This window comes from Macaca fascicularis, chromosome 9 (genome assembly GCF_037993035.2).
Source record: "Macaca fascicularis isolate 582-1 chromosome 9, T2T-MFA8v1.1".
Classification (NCBI taxonomy): Eukaryota; Metazoa; Chordata; class Mammalia; order Primates; family Cercopithecidae; genus Macaca; species Macaca fascicularis.
In genome coordinates, this window is record NC_088383.1 from 113,408,034 (window position 1) to 113,427,315 (window position 19,282).

At 40.5% G+C, this 19,282-nt stretch overlaps 1 protein-coding gene across 3 annotated transcripts in view; it reads left to right on the forward strand.

Moving 5' to 3' along the window:
• Window positions 1–2,171: 2,171 nt before the first annotated feature.
• Window positions 2,172–19,282, forward strand: part of CFAP58 (cilia and flagella associated protein 58) — a 111,642-nt gene continuing 94,531 nt past the window's right edge. For 2 of the 3 annotated variants that reach the window (XR_012418195.1, XM_005566374.5), the window contains exons 1-6: window positions 2,172–2,312; window positions 8,217–8,498; window positions 11,933–12,081; window positions 14,985–15,141; window positions 16,079–16,273; window positions 18,690–18,827. Coding sequence is in view for 2 of the 3 variants with exons in the window: in XM_005566374.5 (XP_005566431.1) it covers window positions 2,304–2,312; window positions 8,217–8,498; window positions 11,933–12,081; window positions 14,985–15,141; window positions 16,079–16,273; window positions 18,690–18,827 (930 nt within the window). In the remaining variant the exon portion in view is untranslated. Of the gene's footprint in view, window positions 2,313–8,216; window positions 8,499–11,932; window positions 12,082–14,984; window positions 15,142–16,078; window positions 16,274–16,967; window positions 17,080–18,689; window positions 18,828–19,282 lie in introns of those variants that run through there. The other variant, XM_074002666.1, reaches the window with a different exon arrangement.

A 19,282-nucleotide genomic window follows, 5' to 3' on the forward strand; every position in this document is an offset into this window, starting at 1 on the left:
GGAAAATTTGCTCACCCCATGGAGAAAAATATAGTTAGATCCCTATCTCACACCATATGGGAAGGAAAACTCCAGATGGATTAGATAACTGAATGTAACAAAGTAAAACTATGAAGCTAATAGATAGAAAAAAATGATGGGTGAATACCTTTATAACATTGGGGTTAAGGAAGTCTAAATAATACCAAAAAACTATATAAAATATAGGGGAAAAAAGAGCTAAAGAGCCACAGTATCAAAATTAAGGACTGTTGTTCCCTTAAGGACATAAAGGCAGAGTTTCTAGTCTTCTAAAGCAGATTGATGTCCAGGCTTCTCAAAGATGTCTGCAAATCAAAAGAAAAAAGACCAATAGAAAAATAGGCGAAGATGCTGAAAAGGCAGTTCACAGAAGGGAATCTCAAGTAGCCTATGAATGTATAAAGAAATGGTCAAAAAATTCACTAGTAGTTAGAGAAGTGAAAATGAAAGCAAAAAATGTACTTACACTACTTTCATCATATTGACAGAAATTAGAAAATTAGCTAATTAGATGAGTCAATATTTGCAAAGCACTTAGAATAGTATCTGGCATTTACTAAACACTTTATGAGTGTTTAATAAAAAAGACCTACCACGTTCTGGAAGGGATGGATGGAAGTGTTGGACGGAAACCCTTGTACAATACACTGGAGTACAGCCTAGGGTAGTAACTCTGGTACATAATCTTAAAGTGCTTGGTAAATACCCTGGGCTTGTACTAGGCTGTTGGACATCTTTGTGCTTTTGGAAAACTGTTCACTTCTGGCCAGATGAGTTTGAAAATATCACACCCTCTAGATAGTTACAGCCTTCTAGGTTCATGACTTGGCTGGGGTACAGAGATTTTGTGAGAATAAAAAGTGCACACCTTCCTCCAGTAGGGCACATGGCATGGGAAAGAGAGTAGAGGCTGTTTTTCAGCCTCCATTGCCCCATGGTTGGATGTGTTTGTGCAGGACGCAGCTGCATAAGCAAATGTCCCTATGCATCCCTATGACTTTAACAATTTTGCTCTTTGGCATATATTTCAGAGGAATTTGCACAGAGGTCCATAAGGGACCACGGACAAGGACGATCGTGGCTGTATTACCTGATGTATTGGAGAATTAGAGGCAGCCTTGTTACCTAACACCTCGGGAATGGAAGTGAAGTGTGGTAGATGCCCCTTCTGAAACGCTGTGCAGTACTCAGAAGCAATGAACTAGAATATGCTTGCCGATCGCAACGAGGACAGATCCTTAAAAAGAATGTTGAGTGAAAAAAGTGGAAAATAAGATAATCTCCAAAGTCCAGTAGCATTATTTAAACATTTTTTAAAAATACACTGATAAAAATGCTGTACATTTCCCAAAAATACATATGGAAGCACAGTAGCATGAATACCTATGGGGTTGAGGATAGGGGTTGGGAGTAGGGGTGGGGATAAAGGGAGAAAATAAAACCAGATAGGAGTCTTACACATTTCACGAACCAAGGAGTATAATTATTTCAACTATTTGTACCTGAAGTCCAGAAAGAGTGGAGGCAGAGGGGAGAAAAGAGGGCAAAGAAACGGTTTTGGGAGTGGGATCCCAGAAGAAAGATTTTCGTGATGTGGTGCTACATACGTTTTTCCAGGATATCTTAAGCTCTGCACCCTATTTTTCTCACCACTAATATTAGATTAAATCCTTTGAAGACAGCATCTGTGGTTTCTCTACTTCAGCTGTCCCTCCGTGTCTTGCACATAGTAGCTGTTTTACAAGGGTTGAACTGACTGGAAGTGAGATTATTCCTCGTTGTCTTAGAAGGCAGAGAGTAGCCGTCTGTCCTTCCCTCATCCAGAAACTTCTGCTCCACATTTCCTTCCAAGCGTTAGTCCTCGGTTCTCCATGCTTGGCTCCCTAGTCCCCCACCGTCCTTTCTGGGTGGCCTCTTCCCATTCGCCCACTTCTTTCTCCTGGGTGTCTCCATCTGCCCGCACTGTGGGACTCCTCCCAGCCTCTCAGGGGCACCGCTCCCTTATTTCCTTGGCTCCGCCCCATTCGGGAGATATTTGCATATTTCTCTGAGGAACCCTGCCCAGGTGCCAGCCTCAGAAGTTCCTCCCCTTTCGAATTTCCGCTAGCGCCCCTAGAGGGCGTGTCGGTTGCCAGGCGACGGGACGACGCGCCGAGCGCGGGTTTCCGCTCGGGGCGGGCGATAGAGACAGCACGTCGCGCCTTTAGCTTCTTTCCCAGACTCCCGCCCAGCTCCTGCGATCTCCACAGCAGCCTCTGAGGCCGCCCCCAGAGAGCATCAGGATGGCTGAGGTCAGGAGTCAGCGCCCCTCTGTCGCCTCTCCCTTGACCCCTCCCCATTGTCCCTCTCCTGCTGACGATTGTTACAAACGGTGATTCCAATATTCCCCCTCATCAACATCTTATCTGTCTGCACCCTCACTCACTCCCCCGCCTTTCTCCGTTGGCTCTGGTCCCTTTACCTCCTGTTTCTCCTTCAATTGTGTGGACACCCCCCTACCCCCACTGTGGCATCTGCGTTATGCTAAGTGTGGTAGGAAATTAGTGAATTCTGAAATCCACACGTGACATGCACCCAGCCCTAGATCTTTAGTCATGGAGTGATACCACAAGAGAGGCTCACACAGAAATATTGGAGATGTCTTATCTCACAGGAGAAACCTGGACGAAGGCTTCACAGATGCCTGCTGTTATCCCAATCAATGGCCCTTGTCCACCTGTCACACCCTGATTTCCTAACATATGATTACCTGCTGTCACACATCTTCATTAAGGCTCTTCTGCCCAACACCACTGCCCTGTGTGCTCATTGACTCCTGTGTTAACATCTTGTATCACCCCACCACTCCCCCATATTACAGTACACCCCATTTTCAGCCTCTCTAATGAGGGGTTATTTCTGCAACCCTTCAATGACACCCTGCCTGCCCCCCAGCCCCCTCATTTATAACCTCAAGAGCCTCGGGTCCCTGTCATTACTTGCCATTCACAGTCCCCATCCACTGTTGCCCTACCTAAATCCTTCATGGCCCCATCAGAGCCCTTCGCCTATCACCCATCCCATGGTCTGTTCCAGCCAGGACCAGCTACATGATTTGCAAGGCCTGATGCAAAGTGAAAACACAAAATCTCTTCAAAAATTACAAAGAATTTTAAGACAGAACAACAGAGCATTCAACCAAGAATGGGACCTTTCTGAGCAAGGGGCCCTGTGCAACTGACCAGTTTTCACTCCCATGAAGCCAGCCCAAGCCCCATCTTCTTTCAGCACCATCATGCTCCACACCCCCCACCCCGTTCTAGTTACTCCCTTGCTTCCTCTGCACCATTCACATCCCCTCATCATTGCTTTTCCTCTTTCTCTAGCTTTATAAATTCCATCTTCCTGTGATCAACACCTCCTTCCTTTCCTCATCATACGATCTCTTTCTTATCATCCGTCTTCCTCACTCCTGGGCTCCATCACTCTCATCTCTCTCTGACATCCATGCTGCTGTGGCCACATCACTTCTCCCCATTACCCATTGTCATTTGTATCTCTTTCTTTCCATTTCCTTTCTTCTTCCTTCTAGTTCTTTATTGTCCCATTATTGCTTTTGAGTGTTTTCTCCTCTTTTCTCCCACTAGTCATCTTTGTTTATTTGATTCTTCACTCCCAGTAGGGAAGCCCCAGCCTCCCAGAGGCACCACCCCCTCATTTCCTTGGCTCTGCCCTATTCAGGATATATTTGCATATTTCTCTGAGGAACCCTGCCCAGGTGCGGGCCTCAGAAGCTCCTCCACTATTTGGATTAGTTATTTCCATTTCCCTCTCTCTGTTACTCCTCTCGTTTCTTCCTTTCTTCTGCTTTTCTTCTTACTTGACCTCAGCCAACTTTCTCGCCTCTGCTTTCACAATTCTCTATTTTCCCTCTGGCCTCACCTTGTATTGCAGTTCTCTTTTCCTTTTTCCTTTTCCTTCTCCCCACTAATTGATATTCCCAGAATTTAGGACAGGACAGTGCCTGGCACGTAGCAAACACTCAGTGAATAGGTGAAGAATAAATAAATGCCACAGTTCCTTTCTGATCGGTTCATGTTGATTTCATGCTTCTGAAACAGATATTGTTATATACTATAACAGTGGAAATATCAACTGTTTATTGGCCAAAGCTAAGAGATTATTTTTCCTTTGCTTTTACTTTTTAATAACAATAAGAACAAATCTCTTTTGTTCCTAAAAGTTTCTTCAAAACTTTTCTTTCTTTGGTATTTTTCCATTCCTGTGCTAAGTGCCAGGTAAATAGGTAAAACTTGGACTGCAAACAAATCATTAGGCTGCTGATCAGGTGTTGACATTAATACCATTTACAGGGATGGAACCAAGAACATTGTAGTGATAAATTTTTGTGTGTGCTTATGTTTAGCATCAACAAGGGAGAAGCACAGAGCAGCAGCAACACCATATTTCCTTAATATGGTTTTTCTTCCTTTGTGGAATTATTACATTGTGGCCTTTGCAATAATCTGCTTTTAGTCAGGAAGAAAAACCTATGTGAATTTAAAATTAGTACTAAAGTTGTTATACAAAATGCTATAGATATGCTTGTGACTACATTTATTTTAATTTACAAAGACTGTGTTTTGCTTGCATGTCATCATTAGAGATTTAATTAATAGTACAAGTGTTTTTGAAAACCAAAAATATTTAGACTTTCTCCATATTGGGCAAGACAGGCTTGTCAAATAGAAGGTAAACGAGACTCCTTAAAACCTTCAGGGTGAATTGAAATTTTACTTTATTATTGGGACTAGAGATAGTTTCAGTTGGTTTCTTTCAGCAAGAGAGTATTGATACCAAGGCCCTTTGTAGAGAAGAATATTAAAACATAATGTCGCAAATGTAAGTAAGGCCTTGCAAGCCTTATGAGTCCTTTGCTCAAAAGTATTGAGTGGTTCCCTGTGGCTTGCAGAGTAATGCAATCCATACTCCTTGGAATGTAATTCAGTGTCTTCACTGTGTGTCTGTAACTCCCTAGCTAGTGTTTGGCTTCCTTCTCCCTGTCATACCTCTTATCCTTTTCTAAAATGTGCACAGCCTTTTTTAAACCTTTATTTTAGGTTCATGGATAAATATGTAGGTTTGTTATATAGGTTAATTGAATGTCACAAGGGTTTGGTATACAGATTATTTCATCACCCAAGTAGTAAGCACAGTACCTGATAGGTAATTTTTCAGTTCTTTACCCCCTCCCACCTTCTACCCTCAAGTAGGCCCCAGTGTCTGTTCCCTTCTTTGTGTCCATGTGTACTCAGTGTTTAGCTCCCAGTTATAAGTGAGAACATGTATTTGGTATTCTGTTCCTGCATTAGTTAGGATAATGGCCTCTAGCTCCATCCATGTTGCTGCAAAGGACATGATCTCATTCTTTTTTATGGCTGAGTAGTATTCCATGGTGTATATGTACCACATTTTTCCTTTTTTGTTTTGAGATGGAGTCTCACTCTGTTACCAGGCTGGAGTGCAGTGGACAATCTCGGCTCACTGCAACCTCTGCCTCCCTGGTTCAAGCGATTCTCCTGCCTCAGCCTCCCGAGTAGCTGGGATTACAGGTGCCCAACACCACACCCAGGTAATTTTTATATTTTTAGTAGAGATGAGGTTTCACCATGTTGGCCAGGCTGGTCTTGAACTCCTGACCTCAGGCGATCCACCCACCTTGGCCTCCCAAAGTTCTGGGATTACAGGTGTGAGCCACTGTGCCCGGCCCATGTACCATATTTTCTTTATCCAGTCTACTGTAGATGACATTTAAGTCGATTCTATGTCTTTGCTACTGTGGATAGTGCTGTGATGAGCATACGCATGCATGTGTCTTTATGGTAGAATGATTTATATTCCTTTGGGTATATACCCAATAATGGAATTGCTGGGTCAAGTGGTAATTCTAAGTTCTTTGAGAAATTGTCACACTGCTTTCTATGATGGCTGAACTAATTTACATTCCCACCAGCAGAGTATGTTCCCTTTTCTCTACAACCTTGCCAGCATCTGTTATTTTTTCACTTTTTAATGAAGCCATTCTGACTGGTGTGAGATGGTATCTCATTGTGGTTTTGATTTGCATTTGTCTAATGATTAGCAATGTTGAGCATTTTTTTCATATGCTTGTTGTCTGTATGTCTTCTTTTGAAAAGTGTCTGTTTATATCCTTTGTCCACTTTTTAATGGGGATGTTTGTTTTTTGCTTGCTATTTTATTTAAGTCCCTTATAGATTCAGAATATTAGACCTTTGTTGGATGCACAGTTTGCAAATGTTTTCTCCCATTCTGTGGGTTGTCTGTTTACTCTGTTGATAGTTTTTTGTTTGTTTGTTTGTTTTTTGCTGTGCAGAGGCTCTTTAGTTTAATTAAGTCCCATTCGTCAATTTTGTTTTTGTTGCAATTGCTTTTAGCATCTTCATCATGAGATCCTTGTCAGGGCCTATGTCCAGAATGGTATTTCCTAGGTCATCTTTCAGGGTTTTTATAGTTTTAGATTTTACATTTAAGTCTTTAATACATCTTGAATTGATTTTTGTACGTGGTGGAAAGAAGGAGTCCAGTTTCAATCTTCTGCATATGGCTAGCCTATTATCCCAGCACCATTTATTGAATAAAGAATCCTTTTCCCATTGCTTTTTTGTCAACTTTGTCAAAAATCAGATGGTTGTAGCTGTGCCACATTATTTCTGGACTCTCTTCTGTTCCGTTCATCCCTCTTATTCTTTAGCCAACTTGGATACTTGCTTGGCACTGAGCTTTGCTCAAGCTTTGCCATCTGTTGGGAATGCCCCTTTTCTCCATATTCCCCTGTGAAAATTCCACTTTTCCTTCTGGGCCTGCTCAAATGCCAATTCTTTTCTAAGATTTTTTTTTTTTTATTCTTGCTGCTGGGAATAATTCTCTTTCTGTGGGTTCACAGAGAACTTTGAATACATTTTATGATAGGGATCAAATCAAATTCTATGCTTTCATTAACTGCATTCATACTCCACCAGGAATTAAGTATAAATTCCCTGTGGATAAGCTGTTTATTCTTCATCTTGGTATCTCTTACAGAATCCATCACAGAATTTATATATGGCAGATGTTCAGTAAATACTTGCTCAATGAATGAATAAATATATTAACCACACCCATTCTTCTTCATTATTATGTTGTACATAACAAGGAGTAGGTGGATTTGTTTGCTAGGGCAGCCATAACAAAGCACCACAAACTGGGTGGCTTACTCCAGTCTGAGCTCATCTTAACTTATTAAATGACTCTGTTCCAATTAAGGTCAGATTAGCAGAGTTAGGACTTCAAAATACCTTTTTGGGGGACACAGTTCAACCCCGAAAAGTAGAGAAAGAAGAATTCTGATATAACTCACTCTTAGGTTCTCATCTAAGTAATAGCCAGACTTGCTTGAATTATATCTATATGTCTGGGTTTGTATTTTGAAATAATTTGTTTCCCATCTAACCATGGAAAGCAAATGTGGAAAAGTTCCATGAGTATTGCACAGGGGCATTTTAGGACACCGTGGGGCATGACCTAGCCTACATTTCTGAGGGATAAAAATGATGGAATCTCTTTTGGAAGACAAGTCCATATTTCAGATGAGTTTCACTGTATATGTGATTTCATGATATCTATGCCAAGATCTTCCTATGTCTGGCCTCAACACACCGTGGCCACCCCCGCCGCCCTTTGCAGTCTTAGGGGCAATAAGAAGCAGGGCCCAATGAAAAGAGACTAGGGTTGGAATAATCATAACAGCTCTGAAAATTCATTGAATTCCTACCATTCGCCAGGCATTTGGCTAAGTATTTAACATCAGTGATCTCATTTAATCTAATCCTTAGCAACACCATGTGGCGGGAACTGTTATTATCCTAATGCATATATATTCTGCATATATATTCCAATGCCTATATGTATATATATGTAATGTGTATAAATGTATAATGTGTATGTGTGTATATATATGTACATACATATATATGTACATAAGCATCAAGGTCTGAACAAGGATCTTTCCTTTCATATAATCTTAATTTTTCTGCTTATCAGTGGTTTTAATTTTGCTCGTATGGAGGTGTTTCATTCAGAGATAATAGCAGTAATTCCTTGATAGTAATGATGTAAATGTTGCAATGCCCTTTCCCATCTCTGCTTTTTTTCTATAGGAAAAGGGTGAAAAGCAAGTCCTGGAAGAATCTGCATTTGAAGAAATGGAAAGAGATTTTCAGGGAGTTCTTAATGAACTTTCAGGAGACAAAAGTCTGGAAAAATTTCGGATTGAATATGAGAGGCTTCATGCTGTCATGAAAAAGTCTTATGACAATGAAAAGCGTCTGATGGCCAAATGCAGAGAGCTAAATGCAGAGATTGTAGTGAATTCCGCGAAGGTCGCCACTGCCCTTAAGCTCTCTCAGGACGATCAGACCACCATTGCATCCCTAAAGAAGGTCAGTGATCTTCTAGAAATGGAATGAACCTGAATTTAAAACATCATTCTCTCATTACATTGGCACCTCTAGGCTGGTAGTAAATGAGTTATTAGGTAAAAATTTACATGATTTTATATTCATTAAGCCTAAGGAATAATGTTCATTCTCAAAGAAAATGATTTTTTAGCCTGGGTGAATCACATCATGCAGAAAATAATGGAGAATCTTACTGGCTTGGTTTCTGGGAAAAGATTTAGAGATAAGTAAATGCAATATTTGGAATCTCAATATGTCTTATTTGATGCATGATGAATAGTTTAATACCTCATGATGATAGTTTAACTGTTAAAGATATTTTCATATTTCTGCTTTTTCTGCTGTTTTAGTAAAGATTGCCTTGAGAATTCCCAGGTAGTAATTTTCATGACCTTTCTTCCTAGCACCCCTTTTCTTTCCTCTCAATCCTCCCAGTTCCTCATAATAGAAGAACAGAGATTCAGTCTGGGGATACTGAGGATGTATTGCCTTGTTTTACACTAGATTTTTTTCATCCTTAAATGTGTTGCATTATTTTGAAGGTAAAATATAAACGTTCCTTGTTGACTCATGGTGATAAGAGGTTGAAACATAATTAAAACCCTAAATATGAGAAACAATTTATAAAATTTTTAGACAGTTGCCTTGATATCATGCAATTAGATGCCACCCAGTTCAAATGAATTTCTAAGTCCAGTACTAAATATGGATTATCAATTATCTTAGAAACTATTCACTTTTAAGTGCTATTTTAAAATTTATTGTCATGTTAGCCTCCTAACTGGTCTCCTTGCCTGCAGAAGACATGTCCTTCTTTATTCCATCCTTGCTGAAAAACCAATATAAGAAGGCTTTAAGTCGTTTTATAATGGAAAAAAATTTTTTCATTGCAAATTTAAAAACTGATGATGGGCGGGGAGTGGTGGCTCATGCCTGTAATCCCAGCACTTTGGGAGGCCGAGGTAGATGGATCACTTGAGGTCAGGAGACCAGCCTGGACAACATGGTGAAACCCCATCTCTTCCAAAAATACAAAAATTAGCTGGGTGTGGTGGCATGTGCCTGTAGTCCCAGCTAGTTGGGAGGCTGAGGCAGGAGAATCACTTGAACCAGGAGGTGGAGGTTGCAGTGAGCCGAGATTGTGCCACTGCACTCCAGCCTTGGCAACAGAGCAAGACTCTGTCTCAAAAAACAAAACAAAACAAAAACCCCAAAACAAACAAAATCTGGAAATGGAAGTCATGAATGGATTAAAATCTAATTAGTAAAGTTGATTTGGATAAAACTTTTGTAATCTTTTTTTAATGTAAATATCTTTCATTTGTGTTGCTAAACATAGCACATATGGTTGCTACATAATAAATATTCCACAAACCGACATTTTGCTTTGAATCACTGAATTATTTGCTATAGTTACCCAAGGTAATCTGTCTAATGTAATAGTAACCATGAATTTGTTACATTAAATACTTTCTTCCACCCATTTTATTCCTTGTCAATATACAAGTGGAATATTTTAACCTAAAGCTTATAGGTTCTTATCTATTTAAAGGACCCACATTCTACTTGACAGAATTTTGCAAGAAAGTTAAGTGGTAGCCTAAAACTCAAAGCTGTTGTATATTAGTTGGTCATCACATTGCATTAAAGAAATACCTGAGACTGGGTAATTTATAAAGAAAAGAGGCTTACTTGGCTAATGGTTCTGCAGGCTGTTCAGGAAGCATAACACTGGCATCTGCTCAGCTTCTTGGGACGCCTCAGGAAACTTAACAATCATGGCAGAAGGCAAAGTGGAGCAGATGCTTCACATGGGCCAGAGCAGGAGCAAGAGAGGGAGAGGGGAGGTGTCACACACTTTTTTTTTTTAACCTTTTAAGTACAGGGGTACATGTGCAGGTTTGTTACATAGGTAAACGTGTAGCATGGGGGTTTGTTGTACAGATTATTTAATCACCAGGTATTAAGCCTAGTATCCATTAGTTATTGTTTCCTTATCCTCTCCCTTCTCCTACCCTTCACCCTCTGAAAGGCCCCAGTGTGTTATTCCCCTCTAGGTGTCCATGTGTTTTTATCATTTAGCTCTCATTTATAAGTGAGAACATGTGGTATTTGGTTGTCATTTCTCGTGTTAGTTTGCTAAGGATAATGGACTCTAGCTCCATCCATGTCCTTGCAAAGGACATGATCTTGTACTTTTTTATGGCTGCATAGTATTTCATGGTATACATGTACCACATTTTCTTTATCCAGTCTATCATTGATGAGCATTTGGATTGATTCCATGTCTTTGCTATTGTCAATAGCACTGTGATGAACATATGTGTGCATCACACACTTTTAAATGACCAGATCTCGTGAGAACTCACTCACCATCACAAGGACAGTGCCAAGAGGATGGTGCTAAACCGTTCATGAGAAATCCACCCCCATGATTCAATCACCTCCCACCAGGCCCCACCTCCAACATTGGGGATTACATTTCAATATGAGATTTGGGCAGGGACATACATCCAAATTATGTCATGTTGCAAAATTTACTGTTCGTTGCTCCTTTACTGGAACTGCTGTAATTCACTTTTAAGTATTTATGTCAATATTACACATTGCAGTTTATAATAGTAAGGAAGCCAAACCTGCGTGGGTCATTGCCTCCATTCCCTGTTATGGGTTTTTTCCCATATATAAGCATTTGATGAGAAGGCTTGGGCTTGAGTTTCTGAAAAATGGGAATTACCAAGGTTGTTTGGTACAATTAGGTAACAGTAAAGAACAGCATTGTGTGGGTTGTTCTAAAGCTCACATTGCCACTAGGAGCTCACTTGGGACCAGATGATAAAATGTATTTTTTACTTATAAATCTATCGAGAGGTTTAATTCAGTCTGTCAGTTTAGGACTTGGATCTATGATCATTCCTCATGTGATAAAATTTATTGTTTTTCCTTTTAATATATGGACTTGGAAAGCATATAAACTTTCACTTCTAATTTTGCAAACCTTGCAGTAAGTGAGCCTTGTAGCCACACTTAGCTACACAAGAAAAAATACCCTCTGCCAGTCCCTACTTTATTTTATTTTTATTTATTTATTTTTTTTGAGATAGGGTCTTGCCCTGTCATCCAGGCTGGAGTGCAGTGGCATGATTGCAGCTCACTGCAGCTTCAAATTCCTGGGCTCAAGAGGTCTTGTAGCCTTTGCCTCCCTAGTAGCTGGGACTACAGGCCCGTACTACCATGTCCAGTCCAGTCCTCCTCTTTCGATGTGCTATTCACTATTGACTAGCTCATGTTAAACAATTTAGTCAATGCACATTTATACAACTACACTGTCATTATGGTGTTATTCTGTTTGCTAGTTTATCTTGCATCTAGAACCCAGTTTGGTCTTTCTCACTGATATCCTATGGCCCATCTAGGAAATTGAAAAGGCCTGGAAGATGGTGGACTCAGCCTATGACAAAGAGCAGAAGGCCAAGGAGACGATTCTTGCTCTGAAAGAGGAAATAGTGAACCTGACCAAACTAGTCGAGCAAGGGTCTGGACTGTCAATGGATCAGGATAGCAAGTAGGTCATAACCTTGTTGATGTATGTTGAACTTGCTTTTGCAGAGGCCTCCTTCAATAGACAGCCTGGGGCTTGCCAGTGTCTTCTTGAACATTCTCTGTGATACAAAACTCTTCTTTATTGGGTTCTCAGAGATTGTTTTCTGTCTGTTGCATTTTAAGTAATGCTCTTTACTCCACACCTAAGAACTTCTAATTCGTGGTTATCTTAAACTTCTGACTCCATAGGAATTCAGTAGTATAGTTTCAAAATGAGTAAGATGTTAGGTTTATTTATTTATTTATTTATTTATTTATTTATTTATTTATTGAGATGGAGTCTTGCTCTGTCGCCCAAACTGGAGTGCAGTGGCTGGATCTCAGCTCACTGCAAGCTCCACCTTTCGGGTTCACGCCATTCTGCTGCCTCAGCCTCCCGAATAGCTGGGACTACAGGCGCCCGCCACCTCGCCCGGCTAGTTTTTTGTATTTTTTAGTAGAGACGGGGTTTCACCGTGTTAGCCAGGATGGTCTCGATCTCCTGACCTTGTGATCCACCCGTCTCAGCCTCCGAAAGTGCTGGGATTACAGGCTTGAGCCACCGTGCCCGGCTGGTTTATTTATTTCTCTCCAATTTGTGTAGAATATAAATGACTGATTTTCTGCCCAGAGTCCCAGCTTCTCCCACCTACTCCCCATGATCAATCTCATCACCATCCCTCCCACCTTCAGATTCTAGGCCAGAAAACAGAGCTGCTCTTCCCTCCTGCTGCTCCCCTATCTCTTAAAGCCACTGTCTTGTTGACTTGGTCTTCTAAGCACGGCCTTTCACTCCTTCTGGTCACCAGTGCTACTGCCTTGGTTCAGGCCTCCTATTCTCTGCCAGATTTGGCAGTAGCCTCCTAACTGGTCTCCCTGACTGCAGAAGACATGTCCTTCTTTATTCCATCATTGCTACCAAATTTAGGCTCCTGAAACACATGTGCACCTATCCCCAGCATAAACACTTTCAATAGCTACCCATACCCAAAGGATAAAGCCCAGACTCTTGAATGTGTCATCCAGAGCCCTTTGAGAACCTGCCCCAGTCAGCCTCTCTAGCCTCGTGCCAGCCCATCAAGTTGCTCACACCTCCATGCCTTTGTACATGCTGCTTTCCATGCTCAGAATGCCTTTTCTTCCATTCTCCCCATGGTCACCTTTTATGCCTCCTTTAAGACCCATCTCAAACAGTCTTAACTTCATCACCATCAGCATCACTCTTCCAACATCCTCTCCACATCCAAACTCCAATGACCACACAGAAAGTCACTATGTTTTCTATTTCCATAAGACCCAACATTTACCTCCAGTATGGCACTGATCAGATTGTATTGAAAATTATTTGTTGATGTGCTTCTCTACCCACTAGGCTGTGAACTCCCTGAAGGAAGACACCTTTATATCCCCTCCAGGAGCCCAGCACTGTATGGGGCATGCAAAACATGGCATCAATGAATGAATCAGGAATGAACATACACTTCCTTGGGCAGCCAAGGAAATTAACCAGATCTGATATTGCTGTTTCAGTTTCTTATGCTTTTTTGATGTGTTGATCCAACATTGACAGATAGTTCTAAGTACAGGTGTTGGGAGAGGGAATAGGAAATAAAAACAGAAAATATGATGCCTGTAGTGTGGGCTTTATCTTCTTGTTAAGGAAGTCAAGCATATTCAGAGCAACTACTGAAGAGGAATGCGAGGGAACTGATTCCGATACGAGGCATTTTAAACAAGCATTGGAAGAGGGTGAGGAGGAGAACTGAAGAAACAATCCAGCCCATAATTTTATCTTTAACAGTGTGCCCAGGCGTAACTGTCTGTCTTCATAGTAACCTTAGAATTTGAGGTTTTATTTCTGGAGTAGAATTTGAGTGCAGATTTAAAGTTTCCTTATTAAACATTTGTTACATCAGAGGTGTTGGTAAATACACTTTGTCAAATTACTGTGTTTTGAGCAGTCGTTTGATGACTGTCAGCTGCAAGGGTCTGCAGTGCAAGTTCTCCTCTGCCTTCTCAGCTCCAAGAACTGCCTTGCTCTACATTCATTCTGCTGCAGAGGTCGTATCAGACACTGAGCTTCCACTTGCAAAGTGCTAATTCTGCAGGAAGTCATGCCAAATCATATGGAATGGCTTTTGAAATTTGGAGGTAACTGGTTTACAATTCAAATCAATGAATATTATCACATAACCTCCAAAAATGGGCATCATGAATGATTTTCCCAATTTTGTTCTTTGTAACATTTTATCTGGGCTGCATTCATTTGGGAGAAACTAATCTCTTTGGGTAAATGGATAGAAAACTAGCAAAGCATATTATTTGGTTCTGTTTATGTTTTATTCTAGAGTTTATAGCTGTGATCATAGCCCTCCAGTGGATATATTAAACAAATAATTTCCTAAATTGATATCTGCTTAGGATTAATTACCAGAGTTCACAATAGCAACATAGTCTTATTGCAACAAATTCAAGTAATACAGAGGTGTGGAAAGTATCAACCTCCACAACCTTCCACCCTAAATTTTTCAGAGATAATCAGTGATATGTTTTTCTGGGCTTCTGTAAAAATGTCTGTAAAACACACACACACACAAACAAACACACGCACACACACATGCACACTCTCTCATGCACGAATAGACATTGTATTTTCTTAAAGATAAAAAAATAAATTATACTATGCATGTTATCTTGAGTACTTCTTTCCAGTTAACATCTCACAATCTGATCCCATATCATGGCATAAAGATCTTTCTCTTTAATGCCTGAGTAGTGTTAATCATTGACCTGACATCTTTCCCATGAAAATGAGCTCAGAGAATGATATGAAGGACCCCTGAGAGGATGGCCATTTAGTCTGACTCCTGTGTTCTTCCTTTTTAGCATCCGAGATTTACTGAAGTTCAAAGAAGAAGTGACAAAGGAGAGAGACCAGCTCTTATCAGAAGTGGTAAAATTACGAGAATCCCTAGCTCAGACCACTGAACAGCAGCAGGAGACAGAGCGATCCAAAGAGGAGGCTGAGCACACCATCAGTCAGGTCCGCCATGGAGGGCAAGAAGAAGGAAGATTTCCTTCCAGGGGATGTTTGTCCTTCCACAGTCTCTATTCCCTTCTTGTTCCTTTCTCAAATTTACCCCCTTGTGCCCAAGTGAAGCATCCTCAGTTCTGCTTATCTCTTTAGTTTGTTCTCTGGAGAGGAGCTTTACTTGAATTGAGCGACTTGATTTGTTCTTTCTCTGCATGCTCTGTCTGAGAAGTCACTGAGGCAGGCACTTTCTACTTACAATTCTGGCTCAAAAAGATGATCCCCATGAAGGCCAGGGGGCCCAGCACCTGGGGATGGTGGGAGTTGTTTCTTTGGCCCTTCTTATTTATTTATTTATTTATTTATTTTTTATTAGAAAGCCATTTAGTGGACTCCTTCTGAACACTTGTATATAAAGCCTGAAGTCAAATAGATCATACGCAATGTGCAGTCCCCAAAAGAAAAACGTGAGACTTCTTTGAACATGAGATAAGAAAAAGGCTTTTCATAGAATTTGGACATCAGGATAAACGTATAGTGCTCTCTTTAGCAATATCCAGGGTCATGTAAAACACAATTTTATAGTTAGGGTAGCTAGTCACATTTTATTTAGTCCCTATTGATAGAGAATCGGATGAATTCTTTCCATGTTTAATGCCCCTAGAACTCTGAGCTTCCATATGTATTTGATTTTGTACCATACTTTGTGGATTTGTTGCCCACCATCAGAGTAGTCATTTGGTTTCAAGGCCCCGAGAAACAGTATAGGATATTCCTGAAAAGTTTGAACACTGGGGCTCAAGGATGTCTGCCCTATAGGGGAAATGCTACTGCAAAGTGACTGCCCTGACAATCACAGACCTGAGAGAGCGGAGTGGGGCTTGGCTGGCTGAGACCTGCCATGGTCAGGGCTCATCTCTTTCTCTCTTGTCCTTCCCGCACCCTCTAGTTCCAACAAGAAATCCAGCAACGTCAGAACGAAGCTTCCCGGGAGTTCCGGAAGAAGGAAAAACTAGAGAAAGAGCTCAAGCAGATTCAGACAGACATGGACAGCAGGCAGACAGAAATAAAAGCCCTGCAGCAGTATGTGCAGAAGAGCAAGGAGGAGCTTCAGAAGCTGGAGCAGCAGCTGAAGGAGCAGAAGGTGAGTTGGGTGTGGGCCTTCGCTGAAAAACAAGAAAACCCCAGAATGGCACCTTTGTTCACACCCATTTGTGCATTTTGAATTCTCTTGGAAAGCAGCAAATTCCCTTCACTACTCGTGGTGACGATGTAAAACTTAGCATTGCAATTTGGTCTTTGAATGGCTCTTATGAGGTAGTTATGCCCCCCTTTTTAAATTTTCCAGCTCTAACAGGTTAATAAGTTTCTTTTTAACCTTTTATTGATCTATACTACACATATAGAAAAGAGTATATGTCACAAGTCAGCTTGATGAATTTTAACCACTCAATTGCATCTTGGTCACCTGCTCCCAGCCGGAGATACAGAACATTACCAGCACCCCCAGAAGCCCTTTTGTGCTCCCTCTTAGTCATTCTCCCCCTAAAGTACCACCGCTATCCTGAATTCTAAGCAGAGTTTGGTTTTGCCTGTTTTCATACTTTACAGAAATAAAATATTACAGGATATATTCTTTGTGTCTAACTTCTGCTATATTCTGTTTGTGAGATTCATTCATGTTGTTGCCATGTAGTTATAGACTTGTGATGCCCAATATGGTAACCCTTAGCAACAAGTGGCTATTTAAATTCAACTTTATTAAAATGAAATGAAATTAAAAATTCATTTCCTTGGTTATACCAGCATAATTTCAAGTACTCAGTAGCCACAGGTGGCTAGTCGATGCCATATTAGCACAGGCAGAGAATATTTATATCACTGCAGAAAGCTCTACTGGACAGAGCTCAGTAGACCATAAGCTCTCATTTCTGTGCAGTATTCCATTGGGTGAGTATAATAATTTATTTTTAACAGTTTTATTTTTATTTATTTATTTTTATTTTTATTATTATTTTCTTTTGATATGGAGTCTCTTTGTCGCCCAGGCTGGAGTGTAGTGGCATGATCTCAGCTTACTGTAACCTCCACCTCCTGGGTTGAAGCGATTCTCCTGCCTCAGTCTCCTGAGTAGCTGGAGTCCGCCATCATGCCTGGCTAATTTTTATATCTTTAGTAGAGACAGGGTGTCACCATGTTGGCCAGGCTGGTCTCAAGCTCCTGACCTCAAGTAATCCAACTGTCTCAGCCTCCCAAGGTGCTGGAATTACAGGCATGAGCCACCGCGCCCAGCCAATAGGTTTATTTTTAAGTTATTTTCAAGTTTAGCAAACTATGGTCAGTCTTTATTTATTTTTACTATGGTACTGTTTTTGACACTTTCTCTATTATAGCAGTTTAAGGTGGCACAAGTATTGGTAATTGTATTATGTTTTCTCTCATTTTTTAAAGAAGCAATTCATATAATTGAAAAGTCTTTTCTTAAATATGTTTTTCCTCAGGAAGCTTGTTTCCAAAGAATTGTCAAGCCATATAGCAGTTTTATACTCAAAAATAGATATAAGTATACCTTTTTTTGTCCATTGCTCTATTAATTTTATATAAAGCCAGAAGTCAAATAGATAATTTACAATGTGCTGCCTCCAGCAGAAAAACATGAGACTTCTTTGAGCATGAAACATAGGAGAGAGGCTTTTGGACATCAGGATAAAAACTATCCTCCTATGAAACACAATTTCATTTTTAGCATAGCTGGTTACATTTTATTTAGTCCCTATTGATGGAGAATTGGTTGGATTCTTTTCATGCTTAATTTTTGTGTGCATGGGAGTTATATTTTGCAGACATTACTTAAGCTGTCTTTCTATTTTTATCCTGCAATTCATTTGCTATCCCTCCACCTCCTCAATATTCCCCCAATAGAAATGAGCCCCCAAGATATAATCTTTTGTTTTTATAAAACCATATCTGCTCAGGATAGTCAAGGCAGAGAAGAGGAAAATCTGGCTGACACTGAACTCAAGCAGACATAAATCACTCCGCTGCTGTTCCATCGTTTTGAGTTAAGTTAGATTAAAAGAAAATTGTCTCTGTGTTAGTGTTAGTGAACAGTTCTGTTGATGAAAATGTTGCAGGCATGTTAATGCAGGATTTGCTTCTGAAGATGTAGCTTCCAAGCCCCACAGCTTATAAAATCCGTTTGAATCTCTAGCTCATTTGCAATGATTATAGCAATTGTTGCGTATGCAAAGCCTGCCAAATGGCAAACAAGCATTAAAATATTTATCCACCACCTGTGAACAAGACTTCCCAAGGCTCTCAGAAAAAAAAATTATGCTCACTGTGTTATTCATTAGAAGGCATCATTTTCCTCAACCGTTTAACATTCATCATATTTGAGTGCGTTAGTGCTTTCATTGGGGATTAATAACAATTTCTACAAAGACAAAAACTCAGGGTTGCTGTTATCTTCCCAGGAGGTTTGTGGAGCCCCCTGTGTGTATATACAAGTATTGTAATCAGATTAAAAAGCATTAACCAGCTCATTCCATCCCTTTCAGATATTGAATGAGAGAGCTGCAAAGGAACTCGAGCAATTTCAGATGAGAAATGCTAAACTTCAGCAAGAGAATGAGCAGCACAGTTTGGTTTGTGAGCAGCTATCCCAAGAAAACCAACAGAAGGCATTGGAGCTCAAAGTAAACACCAAGTCACATGTCTGTTCCCTAGCTCTTCCTTCCTCATTCCCTATGAACACAGGTTTGCCTTGGCAATTGGAGCCCTCGCTTGGATAACCTGTGTTGGCTCTACTGGGTGCCTTGACACATCAGAGGCAGGTGCAAGCCTATAGTGATTGCTTTATGCCCAGAAGCAGAGTTTGATGGCTTCCATTCTTATAAAATTGCAAACCTGATTATTGATCATATCGTTATGCAAATGGTTTCCAAAGTGAGCTCAGATGTCTATCTCTGTAACTAGCCTTGCAAGAAACCAGTTGCTCAAAGCTAGAAATCCATTCATACATGTGAACGGCAAAAAAATTCAGATTATAGTTTACTACTTGTTGGAGAAGGTGGGATGGAATTGTTGGGGGAGAGACTGATACTACCTAGTGTTTACTTACAGGATTGTGGAATCATGATTTTCACTTCTG